The following is a 20,031-nucleotide window of genomic DNA, read 5'->3' on the forward strand; positions in this document are numbered from 1 at the left end:
AAGTGATACACTTTGCACAAAATTTCTTATTGTGCTTCCTTTATGTTTTGCTTTCATATGAACAGTGTTTCATAAGGTAACAGAACTGTCTAGCCCTAGCCCAGTTTTGGTGTATCAGGTGTGGATGACACCAGGTATAAATTCCACTAATCCGTAATGAGATTCTGCAACTGCTTATGAAAATAGGCCAGGAAAGTTGAACAATAACAATGAACAATATGCAGTCTTAGCTGCAAAGGTTGCAGCCAAGTACTGAAATTATTAGCCATCTGGATTTAGGTCTGCCATATTATTCTTTTCATTCACTGTTTCTGTGTTCGATGTGAAATATTAAGCGAAGTAGTGTTATGTTAAGTGGGACCAAACAGACACTACTGTAAAGATGTAGCTAAAATCTATTTTCCATTTTACTCTAAAATAAGCACAGAGGCCAAATCCAGATCAGGATCTTTACACCTGTACTTCTTGTTGCAAAATAGTGATGCATAAGAAAATGTAACATCTTGGCCTTCCATTTTGAAAGACAGATGCATAGATTTTTGTCTGCCAGACTTTACTATAGTCACTGTATTTTATAAAACATTTGTACAAATTTCAGTTTTCCAGAAAGTATAAAACTGTGTTGCATATTTTGATTTTGAGGAAAGCATGCACATATGTCCCATTTTCAGATTTTTTAAATAATAGCATTTTGGGTTGTCTGTTTTCCAAATATATGAGCCCAGCTCAAAGCAATTGCACTTGAAGACATGCTATAAAATATGTTACTCTCTCTAAGATATTATTCCAGATAGGCTTTGCATAGATAAAGGTGTTGAGAATACCATGAAAAGTGTTAAAAATAGGTGATATGCTATAAGCACAGCCAATCAAGAAGAATAGATCAGCCATCTCCAATGTTATTATTGCAGCTGCTTGGCAGCTTTTGAGCGAGCTGCCTTAAAACATGTTAAAACTGCAATAAAGTGGTCCTGGTTTATTACAGCTGTCTGGATTTGTTAGAACTGCTGTTCTTCATAAGAGATCAATATACAGTTTAATCTATACATGGCACCATAAAACAGATCTTTCAGCATAAAAATACACAGTATACAGTATTAGGGAATGAACTACGTAAGGCTTGGATGTATCCATATCTCAGATGCAAAATTAATTAAATAACATTATGTTTCAATTCTTCCAATGATTTCCAAATGGTCTTTTCAGCCAGACCAGATGAGACATAACATTTCCTAAGACTACGACCTACGACCATAATCCATTCCAGAAGATGGTTGTAACTCAAAATGGTCGTAAGTCGAAGCACCATTTCCCATAGGAATGCATTGAAATGCAGTTAATCCATTCCAGCCGAAGAAAAATATCACAAAAAAAAAAAATCACTGCAAGACTGGTCGGAAATGCAATTGATCCCTTCCAGCTGAAGGGGGGGAAGCAATCAACCATGCAAGACCCATTGCAAAGGCAAACAAGAGAAAGCAAAAAGCAATCAAGCATCGAAGACCTAATGCAAAGAAAACAAACCAAAAACCAATCAAGCATCGAAGACTTAATGCAAAGAAAACAAACGAAAAACCAAACAACAATGCAAGACCCATTGCAAATGCAAACAAGAGAAAGCAAAAAGCCATCAAGCAGATTGTGCAAGATCAGAAAGGGGATGGACTAAAAAGCAAACAAACTCCCCAAGACCCATCAGAAATGGGGGGGGGGAATCCAAAAAGCAACCAAACCCCCCAAGAACCATGGGAAATGGGGGGAGGGATCCAAAAAGCAACCAAACCTCCCAAGACCCATCACAGCACAGAAACATTCCCAGTCCAAAACCACACTGCAAAAACACCCAGAACAGTTTTTAAAAAGCAGAAAACAGCACCTTACCTTACCAGGCAGCCCAAAGCCTCCCTGCAAACACACACATGATCACTCTGAAGCAGAAGCCAGGCAGTCCCAAGCCTCCTTCGATCATACTCACTCTAACCGTTGAGGTGAAACAGCTACAAAGAAGCAGCCTCATTGCCACCTATAGTTACAAATTTGAATTTCCCGCCTTTTCCCCTGCCTTTTTCTGTTTGTAAGTGGAAGCTCCGGTCGCATGTAGAAGCAAAATTTTGTGATTGGAGCTGGTCATATCTCGAAATGGTCATAAATAGGGACGTTGGTAAGTTGAGGCAGCACTGTACTCATAATATATACATTTTGCTTAGACTGTATTCTTGTGAGGAAAATTTTAATAACTGGATTTGCAGTCAGTCATTTCTTGGTGCAGGAGTAAATGCTCGAATGAGCAACCTCCAAGGGGTTCCCAACCTTGGGTAACCCAGGTGTTTTTGGACTGCAGCTCTCAGAAACCCGAACCAGCACAGCTGGTGGTAAAATTTTCTGGGAATTGCAGTCCAAGATACCTGGGCTACCCAAGGTTGGGAACCACTGCCCTACAGCATCATTCCGCCTTCTAAAGTTCATAAGAGAAAACATACTAGTGGAAGATGGCATAAGAGATAACAACATTTGAACTGCAGAGCTGGAAGGGACCCTATGGATGATGATCCAGCCTCTGTCAAGGAGGCACAGCGGGGAATTAAACTTCCAGCCTCTGGCTGCGCAGTGAGAGACCTAAGCTACTGAACTATCTATCCAGCAGTTTTTAGATGCTGCTTTTCTCTTTGTAAAGGTGTTTTCTCTTTTTTCTCTTAAACTTGGGTCATTTGTCATATGTATCACTTGTGTTCTGACAATCCATTTAATTTTGTCACTTAACACTATTGACTGTTGATAAACCACATAGTAACATACAGCCAATCAAGTAACTCATTTTCTCAATGATAGAAAACAATTATTGTACCAACATTTCACTGATTGTCTGGAGGCTTACTTAAGAGATACTTGATATATATTACTTTTTATCCTTTCCTCTCCATCCAGCCAACTCATGGAAAAAACAGATGCTTCTGTTGGAAAAATCTCTGTTGTTGTTTTTAATTATGCTCCAAAGCTAACAGCTGCAAAGAAAAAGACTGATTCACACATAGTGGTGAGCAATTCTCAGGCGTAGGATAGGATACAGTAGTGGATTAGCAGAGGTCTTCCACTGACAGAATAGCACAATCCAACGGAAGCAATCTTTAATTCCCACTACAGTCTTCCATGCATATCAAAATACTGCCCCAAAGGATTAGGAAATGCTGCAAAGCCACTTTTTGGTAGCTCTGAGAGCTACAGGTAGAAGGAATAGGGAAGGACATTTTCACAAGCTGGCTTTGCTTGTGTTTGTGTGTGCACACGCACACACGTAGAACACAGAGATATATTGTTATGTGCCCACTTGTGACAAGTCTAATAGGGTATGACACCCTTGGGATGGGGTGGTTTACTTACCCGTAAGATCCATAGAGTTCTGACAGTCACCTTGGTCATAACTGATCTTTATTTAAGTATCCTGATTCCTTCATCCTGAGAGTCTACAGAGAAGCTTAATTTTCTTAACGTGCCTATGTTGTATAGGTGAAGATTGTGTGCATATACACATGTGGTCATTATATATTTCTGGATATATTTTACCTAATCTGTCAGAGCTTTTATTCTAAAACTATGAGATCTAGATATTTTAAATGCATGCTAAAGAAACCCCTGAAGCACCCTTGTCATCTCCGGTGGGCCATCTGCTTCATTCCTGAATCCCCAGCTAACATGAACTGGATTATGGAGAAAGCAAGAGAGTTCCAGAAAAACATCTACTTCTGCTTCATTGACTATGCAAAAGCCTTTGACTGTGTGGACCTCAACAAACTATGGCAAGTTCTTAAAGAAATGGGAGTGCCTGACTACCGTACTGTATCTATCTCCTGAGAAATCTATATGTGGGACAGGAAGAAACAGTTATAACTTGATATAGAACAAGTGATTGGTTCAAAATTCGGAAAGGAATATGACAAGGCTGTATATTTTCTCCCTGCTTATTTAATTTATATGCAGAATACAGTACATAATGTGAAAGGCTGGACTGGATGAATCCCAAACCAGAATTAAGATTGCTGGAAGAAATATCAACAACCTCCGATATGCAGATGATACCACCTTGATGGCAGAAAGTGAGGAGGAATTAAATACCATCTTAATGAGGGTGAAAGAGGAGAGCGCAAAAAATGGTCTGAAGCTCAACAATATTTAAAAAAAAATAAGATCATGGCCACTTGTCCCATCTCCTGGCAAATGGAAGGGGAAGATATGGAGGCAGTGACAGATTTTACTTTCTCGGGCTCCATGATCACTGATGGTGACAGCAGCCATGAAATTAAAAGATGCCTGTTTCTTGGGAGGAAAGCAATGACAAACCTCGACAGCATCTTAAAAAGCAGAGACATCACCTTGCCGACAAAGGTCCGCATAGTCAAAGCTATGGTTTTTCCAGTAGCGATGTATGGAAATGAGAGCTGGACCATAAAGAAGGCTGACTGCCAAAGAATTGATGCTTTTGAATTGTGGTGCTGGAGGAGACTCTTGAGAGTCCCCTGGACTGCAAGAAGAACAAACCTATCCATTCTAAAGGAAATCATCCCTGAGTGCTCACTGGAAGGACAGATCCTAAAGCTGAGGCTCCAATACTTTGGCCATCTTATGAGAAGAGAAGACTCCCTGGAAAAGACCCTGATGTTGGGAAAGTGTGAAGGAAAGACTAGAAGGGGACGACAGAGGAGGAGATGGTTGGACAGTGTCATCGAAACAACCAACGTGAATTTGACCCAACTCCAGGAGGCAGTGAAAGACAGGAGGGCCTGGCATGCTCTGGTCCATGGGGTCACGAAGAGTCAGACACAACTTAACAACTAAATAACAAAAGAGACTCCTATGGATATGCTACTGCAAGTTACTTTTAGTTTTTAAATGCATAAACTAATTTTAGTGTGTCTCTGTCTTGGAAAGGTGCAGTACTATCTCCATAACTTTGTGGTAGATATTTCTAAACCAGAGCATAATTTTGCACTTTGAAAAAGACTAGTTTGAATTAAGACAGGGCTCCAGTTTGACTTATAATAGGAACTGAACGACACTGCAATATTTCCCAATCTGGGAAAACAGGATGCTGCCTTGTATCAACTCTGATTAGTGTGCAGTATTGTCTTCATTACTGGCAGCAGCTTGCCAGAATTTCAGAAGGAAGATACTCAGGCCCCTTCGTATGCAAACCTAGTGTTGTACTGGTTGTTCTGGGTTTTTCGGGCTCTTTGGCTGCGTTCTGAAGGTTGTTCTTCCTAACGTTTCGCCAGTCTCTGTGACCGGCATCTTCAGAGGTCAGCACCCTGTGCTCTGGTGTAGCTGGCTTGGGAGTGCAGTATTTATGGCTGTGAAACAGGCTTTTGTCTTTTTCTGTAGATGGGTGATTAGTGTGTCTTTTTGTGGGTGCATTGTTGTGCTCACTCTCCACTGTGGCCATGGCTACTACTTAGTTATAGCCCATCTCCTCTACTCCACCATTGCTCATACTTGAAAATACTGTAACTCAGTATGCCAAGTCCAATCACACATGAAACGAGAATTGTGTGTGTCTGTGCATTTTGTCTCTTATTACTAATTTGATTAAGCTGCTGCTGACAAAGGCCAAGCTTTGCAGTTTGCTGAAGATACTGAGAATTTTATTACAGATTCCTATCTCCCTTTACACCTCCCTTGGGAAGAGAATGATTGTTAAAGCTATTTACGCCATTAGTAAAGATACACTGCACTATCATCACTGTGAAGCCAGCAATTAAGCAGGAAAAAAAGCACAATACAGAGAGATATTCCACTGCCTTGAACTTAAACTGCATTCGAAGACAGAATTGTTAGTAGGCAGGTGCTGTCTTACATCCTACAGCAGTAAAACAGTGAAGGACAAGATTTCTTTTAATTATATAATCCCTCCTTTCTCAATTTGATTATTATATCCATAGCAACCCAGCTATGCTTAATGATCCAGCACTGCCTTTGGACTACAAATGGTATCCATATGTATAGCGTAAATAGAGAGAAAGACTGATTTTTCAGAAGGAGAATATAAGTTAATAGAAAACTGTCTTATCCTGAGTCCAAAAGCTGCATCTAACCCAGTATTAACACTGACCAGCAGCAACCCTCCAGGGTTTCAAGCAGGACTTTCTCAGCTCTAATTGGAAATGGCAAAACTAAAGTTGGAACCTTCTGTGTACAAAGCATGTGCTCTGCATTTAAACAAATCCAGTGTCTTATGAGTAATGCTTTTTTAATTACTTTCAAATGGTATTCTCCTTTTCTTAACTTTTCTTAACTTTCCTGCTTCCATTTCTCTACCCCTTTCCTTCCCATTCCCTGGTCATCTCTTCCCTCTTGCACCAACAGCTGAGTCTGCAGCTTGTTATTACGTACTGCTATATTTTTTTCCCAAGTGGAAATGTTAAACAATAACAAAACAAACTTCCTTGCTCAATAGTAATCTCCTTACTCTCTTCCCTCATCACAGTTGCTTACCTATGGGGAAAAAGATACAGTTGAGCCTTCATTCAATTACTACGTTTACAACACAGTTAGGGAAAAGAATGGCATGAAACATGGCCTCCTTTGGATTTGGGATACGTTCTTTGGATTTTGCCTGATATGACATTTGCACAACTGAGCAAGAGAATTTCAGTTAATTTCTTCAAGGCTGGGAAACATAGATTAGTCCTCTGATCACTGAATAATAATAGATGAGTTCTAACTTTCCCATTTTACAAGATTATTAGCTTGATAGTCAATGGTGCACAGAGAAGCCATTTCTTCTGCCCATGGTTATAGTCCACATAACTGGCACAAACTATTGGAACAGGAGAGAATAAAGGAGGACTCTAGAGCCAAATTAATACAGTTCTGAATTTTAATACCCATTGGTGAATACTTCCACATCATACTGTATGTACCAGAGTGTCAAGGAAAAGTTTAAACTACCCCTTGCTTCACTCCAGCTCTCCCATGTATCAAGTTGCCCCAACGTATGATGACCCCATGATTGCGCAATCTCCAAAATGTCCCGTCCTCAACAGCCCTGCTCAGCTCTTGCAAACTCAAGCCCATGGGTTCCTTTCCGGACTCCATCCACCTCATATTTAGTCTTCCTCTTTCCCTGCTAGAGTATCCTATCTTCTCATGAACAGCATAGTCAGATATTTAGCTACCACATGCCCATGTCATTCGTTTTCAAGAGAAGAGGTTTGCCCTTAATATTCATAATCAAGTTATGTATGTTCTTAGAACTTGGGGTGCTCAGTTTTCTATTTCACCAACTTCCCATACAAACAGTATAAAGCTTAAATTAAAAATGTATTAGTATGAAAATTAAGTATTCATTATTCACAAAATATCCCCAAAATTTTTGCTTTTGTTCCACTGTTCACACTATAGAGTTTTATGCATTGCGAGCAGATCATAAATTCTGAAAACTCTGGTGGGCTTAAAATACACTAGGTTATATAAACCATTATAATGAACTCCTTAAACATAGTCTCAAAGGGAGGAAAAAGCAGGGTCCTTAGGGAGAACACATTGCATTTGGAGATTGCATATGAAAATTAACTGTTTGATTTGTAACTTTGGGAAATATTAGAAATATTGAAATACAGTACAATAAAATATGAGTTGGTTTCAAGTATATGCAGCTTGATAGCTGGTTATACTATATAAGATATCATCTTTCTTTCTTTCTTTTTTATGCTGCTACTATGCTGCATATATTCTTGAGAAGAAAAACAGAACAGTTTGGACAGTTTGGGAAGAATAATAGATATATGCCATGAACATGACTTCTTTAAACTAGATCCTGGCAGGGGTGTTGGCAACTCTTTGGGTCCAAGTTTCAAGTCAAAGTTTGAATCTTTGGTATCAAGCCCCAAGTCTGAGTCCCTGTTAAAAACAAGCTTCCCCCTGCCACAGAAAAAATGGAGGCGGTTGATCGGTTTTGAGTAGTGAGTGGAATCCTGCTAAATGAAGAAGAAGAAGAAGAAGAAGAAGAAGAAGAAGAAGAAGAAGAAGAAGAAGAAGAAGAAGAAGAAGAAGAAGAAGAAGAAGAAGAAGAAGAAGAAGAAGAAGAAGAAGAAGAAATCCTAACTGAGTAATTGGTGCAATTTAAGACCAACTTGACAGCGGGTCTCACAACTCAAGTCCCCATCCATGGATTTTTGCATTTGTCTGTCACCTTTATATATTTCCCATGAGATGACTATATTATTAAGCTGACATCATTTAATTGATACATGTTCTCTGCTTTCAAGAGCAGGCTGATGGGCATGCATTTGTGAAAGGTCCCCTTGATGTTTATCACATGTCAGAAATATTTATTCCGAATAACATGTTGATCTGAATGCTGGGATGGTTAAGAAGACAGTGTGGACTTGTCATCTGTTTTCTATCCTTTTCACTCAGTTTCTGTTCAAATTCCACATTGTTTCTTTCTGTTGCTTTTGCTGGCTGGAGAGCTCAAGGATTTATGTATCTGGCTGTGGAGCCAGAGGTTAGGGATTTGATTCCACACTTTGCCTCCTAAGAGAAGAGCCAGCCTGTGTGGACTTGGACAAACTGCACAGTCCCAGGGCACCCCCAGAAGACAGGAATATTAAATCACTTCTGAGTATTCTCTACCTGCAAAACCCTGAAAAGGATCACGATAAATCAGAATGGACCTGAGAGCAAAAAAGAAAAATAAATATAAACCAAAATTAGCTTCAACCAGAATTAAAACCAGTATTTGAAACTGGTTTTCACATCTTGGCTAACGGTAACATTAAATTTAGCCATGATTTGTACAACATCTGTAACATTACTTGAGCTCTTATGTCAGCAGGCTGCTATTTCAAGGTCCAGTAAAAATTGCAATCATGGGTAATACATTACTTTAGGCACTCAGACTTTATATGCTTTATTAAAAAATGTTCAAGTCTCCTATATCGATTGTGCTCTTTTCTTTCTGCAAGAGCTAACATTTTATAGAGAGGTCCATGATTCAGGAAAAAAGGATGGTTACATTAGTAACACAGTGTTTTTAGGCTTATGTTTTGCTTACAGCAAATTTGGAAAAAACATGAGTTTGTGTTCAAGCAAGAAAGTTATCTGACTGGCAAATTTTTGGATGAGTTCTTTTGCCAGTAAATGAGGAGAATGGTAGAATTCAGGAGAATTTAATCATCCTTATAAAATGAGGTTTTGTCTCTCCATAATCTTTTTTCCGAAAGTCTGGACTTTAAATGTTACAACTTGTATTAACTTTCTTAGATACTGAATTAATGTATACCTCTTTAATTAAAATGGTGAAACTAAGCCAAACTAAGCAAGGTTTCAGTTCATGTAGGAATATAAGCCAAATATTTATACAAAACTTTTATGAAACAAAATAAAGAACAATGTGATAATTGTGAGTTAAGGAACAGATTGATAGCCTTATATGAATAAACCAGTTCAAGCCTTTGGTTCATATGACTCTTTTATCCCCTTAAGGTGCAGCCAAAAGAGCCAAAAGATCAAAGGCTTTTACCTTCACATTTAATTAATCACAGTTTAGCGACATATTTGAACACTAAACTGATTATTCTTAAGTATGATTTATTGAAACAGGCCAGATTCATAAACAGAGTTTTGAGGTAGCCTAGTTCCAGGTAACTGTAATAAGCTGAAAAGGAAGAATAATGCTTTTAATATTTTTCTTTGTCAAAAAGAGAAGCAAAAGCTTCCAAACTCCTCTTTCTGTTCAGCTCAGATTTACAAAGAATGTGTGAGCTTGAGGCTAGCATATTCTTGCATGCCAGTTGTTTAGTTTTATGATAGAACAAGGACAACAGAAAAGGTGTGCTGAATACAAATTGCCAGTCTCATATCACCTCCAAATGTATGCCAAATATGCTTACTAGTTATGGGCTGTTTGGGGCCACAAATGCCAGTGTTTGTGCATCCACATGAAAGTGTTTACAGAAACACAACATGTGAACTCATAGTTAACACACAAAGTCTCCAATATTGTCAAATCACATCCGAACCTATGCCAAGCCTTAAGGCTAGATATGGCTTGTTCAGGCTACAAATCTAATGTTTTCTCGCACTCCAAATTGTTAGAAGGTAGAAGACTGCAGCATGTTCCCCCACCACAAAATGTAATCTTCTGTACCCCCTCAAACCCATGCCAAATGTCTATCATTGTTATGATCTGTTTTGAGCCATGAACTCCTAAAGTACAGTCGAAATCCCAGTTATGAAGGATATGTATTTATAGCAGCTGTCTCGTATACACAAAATCTATTTTAAATTTAAAAAAAAAGATAAGGAGCTAATTTGTGGCATGTTTTAGGCCAGAACCTCTATGTTTGGTCCCCTGACCATTTGTGAAATCAATATATTCATATTCTCCTGTTGCTTAAAACAGCTTCTAAGTAGTCTCAATTAGGAGTATGTAAATACAAATTCCAGACCCAGGCATAAACTTAATAACTGCATATTGTGGCATACAACATAAATTTACAGATGGAAGTCCTGCAAGCTATTCTTTTGAATTTCTCAGTATTGAGCACGCACGCACGCACGCACGCACGCACGCACGCACACACACACACACACACACACACACACACACACACACAGAGACTTTGAAACTGGTAAAGAACTTGATGAGAGGCAAGATGCTCAAAAACAAAGTGAGGGTTCAGAGAAACCCACTCAGGGATTTTTATTAGATATAAATGGACACTTTTACAAAGAGAAGCAGTGAGGAAAATATGTAGCAACCTCCATAGCTCTCAGTTGTGTGCGCAATTATCCTATCAATAGGAGGAAGAAAGCGGGGGTGGTGTGGGGGTAAATTGTAAGACAAGTATCCATTAACAGGAGCAAGAGGAACTCAGTCAGCAGTTGAGGTAAAATACCAAGGCCTCAGAGTTCAATGAGAGTCCAAGAGTGGAGGTAAGAGTCAACAGTTGAGCCATAAATCATGTACATACCAATTCAACAGGACAAGTGGGAGGAAATAGGAGCCATTTGCAACAGTCCAAATCAGCAGAAGTTCAGTTTGCCATGATATAAGAAGAGCTAGAGTAGCATCCAGCAGTCTGCTTTGACTGGGCTAGCGGTATTTATTGGCCTTTCAGCCAACTGTCGTTAGTCATTTATTTCAAGTGTCTGACTCTGTGACCCTGAAAAGCAATCATACTGCCTACAGTACTTTGTTTTCTCTGTTATACCATGCTGAGCCGCTTAGTACTCTCTTGGATTGGAAAGTTCTTTGTTTATCTTGATGTCTTGATGAATGCCAAGGTGGACAGACTTGGCCTTTCCTGGAAGAAATAAGTGCCTCCTTAACTCACATGGCTTCAGGGGAAGGCTTAATGAGGTCTTATAATTTGCACTAACAAAGTGTCGCAAAATGGTATAGTGTTGAGGCATATCTCAGTTGTGTCACTGGTCATGTGCCTGATTGTACCACCGGAATGTAACCTGGCACCTCTTCAGTTAGCCACAGGAAATTATGCAAGCATTATATGAATACCAACAGGATTCCAGCCATAAACTTAAATTGTAATGTATTCTCAAAGGCTTTCACAGCCGGGATCTGATGGTTGTTGTGGGTTTTCTGGGCTGTTTGGCCGTGTTCTTAAGGTTCTTCTTCCTAACGTTTCACCAGTCTCTGTGGCCGGCATCTTCAGAGTACAGGAGTCAGAACTCCGTGCTCTGGTTATTACAGTGGTGCCTCACTTAGCAACGTTAATCCATTCCAGGAAAAACATTCCTAAGCAATTTAATCACAAAGCGATTTTTAAAAGCCCATAGAAACACATTAAAAGGTGTTTAATGTGTTCCTATGGGCTTCAAAACTAACCTTATGCGAAGATCCTCCATAGGGGAGGCCATTTTCAGTGCCTCTAAAGCGAGGACACACAGCGGGTGACCATTTTGTTTTTCCGGCAGCCATTTTGAAACCACCAATCAGCTGTTTAAAAAGGGTCGCGTTGCCATGATCGCTTCCCCGCGATCATCGCAAAGCGATTTTTCCCCATAGGGACCATCGCTAAGTGATCGCTCTTGCAGTGGCCAAAACCCCATCGCTAAGCAATTTCGTCACTCAACGGAGCGATCGCTAAGCGAGGCACCACTGTATTATTAAATTATAATACTTGTGGATTCTACTTCTAGGAGCATTAGATGTCCAGACATTATCTGAACTTGTCTTCTTTTTTCTCTACATGGCCTGTCATAGCAGCTATGTGTTTTTAGTCTTGTGAATATCAAAATGGAAACTTCCCTTTTTTATATTATTTGTTGAGGAAACTGTCCAATGCAGTTCAAAGGGGCATCTGGAATTATTGTTCACTCTTTAATCTATAAAAATATATATCCTGCTATTCAGTGCTGCTGCTCTCAAGTCTGACAGTCTTAACCGAGCTAAATGCACCTTACTGTTATACAATGTGTTTTTCAAACTGTACAGGAGAATAGAAAAGCAAATACATTGAAAGGGGGAAAATAAGCTTAGTACCTCAATCAACATACTGCTAGAAAAATGATAATGTTGCTACAATCTGAATGGCCCAAGAAATTTTTGTGACTGAGGTACAGAGTAAGATGATGCACACATAATTTACCAATCAGATTGACACCTGAATCTTACAACACTAATAGTCAGGGCTTGAAAAATCCACTCATCCCTCCGTCCCTCTCTCCTGGCCTCCTGACCCTCAGTCCCTCAGTCCCTCTCCCTCCCTCCCCCCTTCTCTCTTTCTCTCTCTCTGATCCTGCCGTCCTCCCCTCCCCTCCCCCTTCCCATTGCAAAAGGAAAAACAGCCCTCTTCTCCTGATAGGCTAACTCATCCCCTTCGGAAATAAGCCCTACCACAGTTGTATCATCTGAAAATTTGGTAATAATATTATTTTGATGCATGGGTGTGCAATCATATGTATACAGCAAGTAAAGGGCTCACCACATATCCTTGCGGTGTTCCAGTGTTAAGAATGAGAAGATTTATATTATATTCTAATCTTTGGTTCATATATAGCTAGAATGAAAAGGCACAGCCAACCTAATAATAAGTCAAGGTTCTGTAGGAGAAACATCAACCAGGGTCGTTGTGTCTGTATGTGAGTCATTTAAGAAAGCTAAAAAAAGAATAAGACATCAGTATGAAAGCCAAATATATTAACCTCTGGGAAAAAAGTCTTATGGGAAACATGACAAACTTCATTAGTAAAGACTTTGAAGTCCGTACTTTCTAAATATAAGAAATAAATCTGAAGCATGGTTGGGACATATTATTTTACGTCATCAAATTACAAATTCTGTTCTGGGATCTTGCACTATCACCACAAACAATTACTAAAAGTTTACAGTCACAGAAACACATAGAAATAGAAAGCCATCAACCCAAGAAAAGAGCATCTGATGAACACAGTGCTTTCTCTTTCCAGGAATAACTCAGTTTGAATATTTTGTGCCAGGAGTACAATTGTTGATGGATTACTGGTAGCCAAGGCAAGATAGTTCAGTGGACATTTTGAACATTTTTTTTAAAAAAAATAGTTTTGTTCTGTTTTAATTTACAAAGTTATTGAGCCATCGTGTGTGGCCACCTTTCTCATGTAGATGTGTTTGGAGGATTTCCATATATCATGTTTCCAGCTCAAAGCTGCTTTTCACAAGAACTGAGAAACAACTGGCCTTGGCACTTCTGAAATGGAGTAGACCTGTGATTTTTTGGCAGATTCAGCATGCAGACCTGTTATCACTAGTTAAAAAGCAGATAATAGGTAATAGGAAAGACCTACCTCATGTAATTATCATTTAATTTCACTATGAAAAACCTTAATGATGAAGGCATGTTTTCCCTCAGTCATCATGGCTAGTGGCCACAATAGTTGGAGGATTCTGGAATTTGCAGTCTGAAAGGCAATTGTCCAAGCTCTGCCAGACTACAAGTTTCATAAAAATGCAAGAAGAACTATACTGGATCAGACCAAATGCCTGTATTGTCCAGTCTACCATTCCTACAGTGGCCAGCCAAGTATGTAAGAGAGTAAGGGTGCTCCTGCATTTTGAACCTTAAAATGGCCACTTTTAGTTTGAATGAAAGGAGCTACAAGCCATAGGGCAGATTGTGCTACTGACATTGATTGGCGTCTATCACTGTTTTCCTTCTAACAATTAAATATCTCTGCTTCCTATTTGCTCCTACATATGGTTTGTTTGTTTGTTTATTTTTATTGAAACATCACTCTGTTAAATAGCAACATTGCCCTAGTGGTTACACTACAAAAGCAGAACTGGAGTCATATTAATACTCAACAATGAAACTCACTGGATGATATGGGCCAAGAAAAAAGGACTTCTTAAACCTCCTTGACTAGAAAGGCTCAGTTTGTAGAAGATCATATTGCGTGATTTTAGGAGCTTCTCCCTCCCAACACATAGGGTCTTCAGGCAAAAGGAGGACATGTCCTCCTTTTTAGTCTAATGTCCTCCGTCTGGCAGGCAAAGGTAAAACCTTTAAAATGTCAGGCTTTTGTATATTTTATGTTATAATTTTGGATGGGAGGGGGAGAAGTGCATGGAACCCCCCATCTTTCCCTGCCCCCACTCACCCGCCCCCTGTTACCTGCCACCGGTGTTGGAGGGCAGCCCTTGCCCCATCCCACCGCAGCGGTGGCTGCTCGGCAATCCGCCATGCCCACCCAGCCCACGTGGAACCCAGAAAGGCAGTGCGAGCGGAGTGCCGCCCACCGAGCCAGGCAGGAGCAAGCAGCACCTGAGCGCATCAATGGGAAGGCAAATACCTGGGTTGTGTGTGTTCAAAGTCGCTTTTGGGGACTTGAACTCCCACACTCTGAAGGCTTAAACTTAAGACTCTCAGGGGAGGGGAGGCTGCCATGTTCGGTTTTGCCTGGCGCCGCTTTCCCCCTGCCTGGGCATCCAGATTAGCAAGGTTGGCTCTGAGCCTGTGCAGAGTGCGAGCAGCTGGGGGATCCCGCAGCCGGGCCAGGGTGAGTTCAGGTACAATTGATTGTTTAAATAATGTTTTTGGGTTTTTTTTTGGTATTTTGGGGGGAAAGCCTCCATTGAATTTATTTTTATTTTTTATCATGACTATTTCTTGGTTGGTTCACTAAGAGACATTTATTGGCAGCTATTATAATAAAATTGTATTGATAGAGGGTGTCGCGACTGCCACCTCCTCCTACGTCACCACAAGAGATGACAGGTCACGATCCTTCACACACACACACACACTTCGCTGCCACCAACCACACATAAACCTGACACTTCAGACTTAGTATGGATTTCAAAATAAAAATGATGATTTATTGAATACAAAAATAAAATGGAAATCACTGAGTAAAAGAATCACTTGTCACACTATATTTCTCAGACCTTAACCCTGCACAGTTCTTTGTTACTTGACACTCAATTACTCAATTACCTAACCTATATCTAACCCTGTCTACAGATCTTCTTTCAAGTCCTCTCTCACTCTCCCACTCTCTAATTAACTCAACTAAAAAAAACCCCCTTCTTTGCACTCCCCCCTTATATACAAAAACTCCACCCCTTTAAGACCCACCTCCTGCCCTGCCATAGGCCAGGAAACTCCAGCCTTAGCCAAGACAGGCAGGTGACGTCATGGCACACGTCACATACCTTCCCCCTTTAATAAGTTGTTTTGTGGGGGGAAGCTAAGGTGCTTTTTCCCCAAAACAACTGCAACCAACATCAAGCATTACATTTATTAACACAGTTTAATATAACTACAGTATTCAAATATACTTACACTTCCGCCATACAGGTATATAAAAACATGCAATGCATAACATTTATCATAACACAACACATAACTGTCCAAACATTTTACACTGCCATATACCATGTACAGAGTCCATAAGTTCTTCAGATGTCGTCTTCCGGTCTTCTGGATAAGGCGTCAGCCACACAGTTTATAGTCCCTCTGACCACCTTAACCTCGAAATCATAGTCCTGCAAAAGAAGCGCCCACCTCATCAGTCTACTGTTCTGTGATTTCATAGTCCTCAACCACGACAGAGGTGAGTGATCAGTGCACAAGGTAAAATGTCGACCCCAGACGTAAGCCTTCAACTTCCGGATCGCGAAGATGATCGCCAAACATTCTTTCTCGATGGTAGAAAGATTCTTCTCCCTGGGAAGCAACTTCTTGCTCAGGTACGCCACTGGATGTTGGTCTCCGCTGTCATCCTGTTGGCGCAGTACCGCTCCCACACCGGCATTAGACGCATCAGTGTAGATGATGAACTCTCTGTTGAAGTCAGGAGCATGCAGCACTGGATGGTTGGTTAGAGCATCTTTCAGCTGTCCAAACGCCATCTCGCACTCTTCCGACCAGGAAACGCTGTTGCTGCTCTGCTTCTTTGTCAGGTCTGATAAAGGTGCAGCAATCTCACTGAAACCGGGTATAAACTTTCTGTAATACCCTGCCAGACCTAAAAAGGACCTCACTTTCTTTTTAGTGGTAGGTCTGGGCCAATTCAGGATTGCTTCTACCTTGGCCTCTAAAGGTTTGATTAGGCCTCCTCCCACTATGTGACCTAGGTACTTCATCTCTGAGTTACCTAGCTGACACTTACTAGCTTTAACGGTTAAGCCAGCATCTTTCAATCTTTGTAGCACTAATTCTAGATGATGTAGGTGATCTTGCCAGGTGTTGCTAAAGACCCCTATGTCATCGATATAAGCTACCGTGAAGTCACTGAGCCCTTTCAGAGTATGGTCCATGAGCCTTTGAAATGTTGCTGGTGAATTTCGCAAGCCAAAGCTAAGGACTCGAAATTCAAACAGGCCAAATGGACTACAAAACGCAGTCTTCTCTTGGTCCTTAGGATCAATTCTCACTTGCCAGAAACCTTTAGTTAGGTCTAAGCAAGAAATGTACCTACACCCCCCAATGGTTTCTATAAGGTCATCAAGCCTGGGCATAGGATATGCATCAGGTTTGGTTACTGCGTTTAGCTTTCTGTAATCTACGCAGAACCTCACACTGCCGTCCGGCTTGTCCACCAAAACTATCGGGGCTGACCAAGCACTAGAAGAAGGTACAATAATCTGATCCTTTAGCATTTCATCCAGTTCCTTCCTAACTTTCTCTACATATGGCCCTGTTACTCTATATGGAGTTACAGATTGAGGGGAAGCATTCCCTGTGTCAATCTTGTGTAACACTCCCTTGGCAACACCAGGTTTGCTTGAGAACACTTCACGATATCTTGTCACTAGGGCTAAAAGACTATTATGTTGTTTAGTGGATAGGGTAGGGCTGATCTGCACATCCTGTGGATTATATTTTTGCTGCCCTCTCCCTTCCCAAAAGGGTAATTCAGGCTCCTCCTTGCCAGCGGCTTTCATTGCAAACAGCACATGGTTGGTCTCTCTGTAATAAGGCTTCAGGGCATTGATATGAACAACTCTCCTGCCTGAACCTTCCTCGTCCTCAATAATATAATTGAGGTCACTCATTTTCTCAACCACTCTGTAAGGACCATCCCATTTAAGTTGTAATTTGTTCCCTTTTATGGGCTTCAGCCTGAGAACATCATCCCCTGGGTTGAACTGACGTTCTCTTGCCTTTCGGTCATACCATTGCTTTTGTTTGGCCTTTTTAGTGGTTAAATTTTCCACAGCTAAATCCATATTCCGCTTTAGGCAATTCATTAGGGAGTCCATATAGGCTACCACGTTTTGTGGATCATCTTCAAAGCATTGCTCCCAATTTTGCTTGATCAAATCTAGCGGTCCCCTCACTTGCCTCCCAAATAATAATTCAAAGGGACTGAAGCCAGTGCTCTCCTGGGGTACTGATCTATATGCATAAACTAAAGAACTCATAATTGATTTTAGGAGGAAGAGAAATGTACATTTACCACTGTACATAAACGGTGAGGAAGTGGAGAGAGTTGGTAGTTTTAAATTTCTGGGCACTTACATCTCAGAGGACCTCTCATGGACTATAAATGCCAACATGCTAATAAAGAAGGCACAGAAGAGGCTGTATTTCCTGAGAATGCTCGGGAAGTTAAATTTATCACAGCATTTACTTCTGTCCTACTACCGTAGCACCATTGAGAGTGTCCTAACTTATGGCATTCTGGCATGGTTTGGGAGTAGCTCTGTAGCGGACAAAAAAGCTCTACAGAGAACCATTAAAATTGCCCAGAATATCATCGGGCTCCAGCTACCAGCCCTGGATGACATCTTCACATCCCGCTGTCTGAGGAAGTCACACAGCATCCTGAGAGACTCTTCCCATCCTGCTTATAACTTTTTTGAACTGTTACCGTCTGGCAGAAGATATAGAACAATTAAGACTCGGACCACACGTTTTCTAAATAGTTTTTATCCTAGAGCTATAATTGCAATTAATAATGAGCTTAAAGACCACCAGTAGTGAATAATTAGTTGGACTGTGTTACTTGGCCTGAGGTGTAGATGTTTGTATTTTTAGTGGGGGATTTCTAGTGGGTGGGGAGTGTTTGGGGAATGTTATGTGTGTGCATGTGTCTGGTCTCTGGGTGTCTGTGAATTTCGTTGTATGATATACCGTGTATATACTTACAATGACAATAAATTATATTATTATTATTATTAAAGGAGCAGCTGTAACTTTTGGTCCCAGTTATTTGGATTCTCTTGTAAATATGCTCTGAACATTCTTATAAGAGTTCCATTAAATCTTTCTGTTAACCCGTTGCTTTCTGGGTGATAAGGGGAGGTTTCCAGGTGTTTGATCCCACAAATTTGCCATAACCTCTTCATTAGTCTGGATGTAAAAGAGGTTCCTAAATCTGTGATTATCTCAGAAGGAAAACCCATCCTACTCATGTAATTTACTAAGGCTTCTGCTACAGTCTGGGTCTCTATATTACGTAATGGGATCGCTTCCGGATATCTCGTTGCATGGTCTACTATAGTTAAAATAAATCTGTTCCCCCGCTTAGTGGCGTTGGGCATTGGACCTATGATATCCACCCCTAGACGTGTAAAAGGAGTTGAAATCACTGGTAATGGGCATAGCTTTGCTCTAGTTTTATCACAGTTAGAGCCCTGTCTCTGACAAATATGGCATCTTTGACAGAAACTCTTAATATGTTTACCCATATCAGGCCAGTAAAAGTTTTGGGCTATTCTTAGTTTGGTCTTGTTTATCCCCATATGAGCTGAGAAAATGTCTGCATGTCCCTTTTCCAGAATCATAGGGCGATATTTCTCAGGCACCACCAGCTGTCTCTTAACTTCAGGCCCCCCTTTTGAAATATTATTCAGTTTTTCCTTATAAAGTAAACCACCCTTAATAATAAAACGTTCAGGGCACTCAGGTGATAAATCTTTATCAGTCACCTTTCCAAAACAGTCTTTTAAGGTGGGGTCTGCTGTTTGTTCCTTGACAAAGAGGCTTTTCTGAGGTATTTCAACTGAGAATGCCTCAGGTTGTGCTACAAATTTCTCTGGCTCTTGAGAGTTAGTCTCATTACTGGCTTCACTTTGTACTGATTGTGAACGTGTTACCACCAGGGCACTCTTGACATGCTTTGTTAAGTCCTTACCAATAAGAAAAGGGGTAGGAATCTCAGAAGACACCCCCACTCTCCAAAATCCCTTCCAACCTTGATATTCAATTTTCAAATCAGCTACAGGTAATGAAACCAGTTCTGACCCAATCCCTTTCACAGATAGAGTCTGGTCAGCAATCATACAACTTTGTGGTACTATGTCTGAGTGGCAAATAGAAATTTGAGAACAAGAGTCTCTCAAAGCAGTATAGTCATTTTCAAAAACTTTTATCCTGTCCCCAGCAGATTCCAATAACGCACCATTGGTCTCTATGTAATAACAGTGGACAACTTCAGCGAGAGGCAGCTCCTTCAATGTATCCAATTCAGAGCTCCTAACTGCCTCTGCCTTGGTTTCCATGGTAACAGAACTTTCATTAGAAGAAGCTTACGGTTTACTCTGAACACAAAATACAGCCTTTGCTTCTTTTACATTAACTTTCTGAG

The 20,031-nt window shown here is 40.5% G+C and overlaps 1 protein-coding gene across 1 annotated transcript in view; it reads right to left on the reverse strand.

The window, feature by feature from the left end:
• Window positions 1-12,675: 12,675 nt before the first annotated feature.
• The window catches only part of SLC39A12 (solute carrier family 39 member 12), a 49,874-nt gene continuing 42,518 nt past the window's right edge, over window positions 12,676-20,031 (reverse strand). The window contains 1 exon segment of the mRNA XM_078378261.1: window positions 12,676-13,116. Coding sequence (XP_078234387.1) covers window positions 12,988-13,116 — 129 coding nt within the window. The 3' untranslated portion in view covers window positions 12,676-12,987.

The sequence above is a fragment of the Pogona vitticeps genome, chromosome 6, assembly GCF_051106095.1.
Source record: "Pogona vitticeps strain Pit_001003342236 chromosome 6, PviZW2.1, whole genome shotgun sequence".
Classification (NCBI taxonomy): Eukaryota; Metazoa; Chordata; class Lepidosauria; order Squamata; family Agamidae; genus Pogona; species Pogona vitticeps.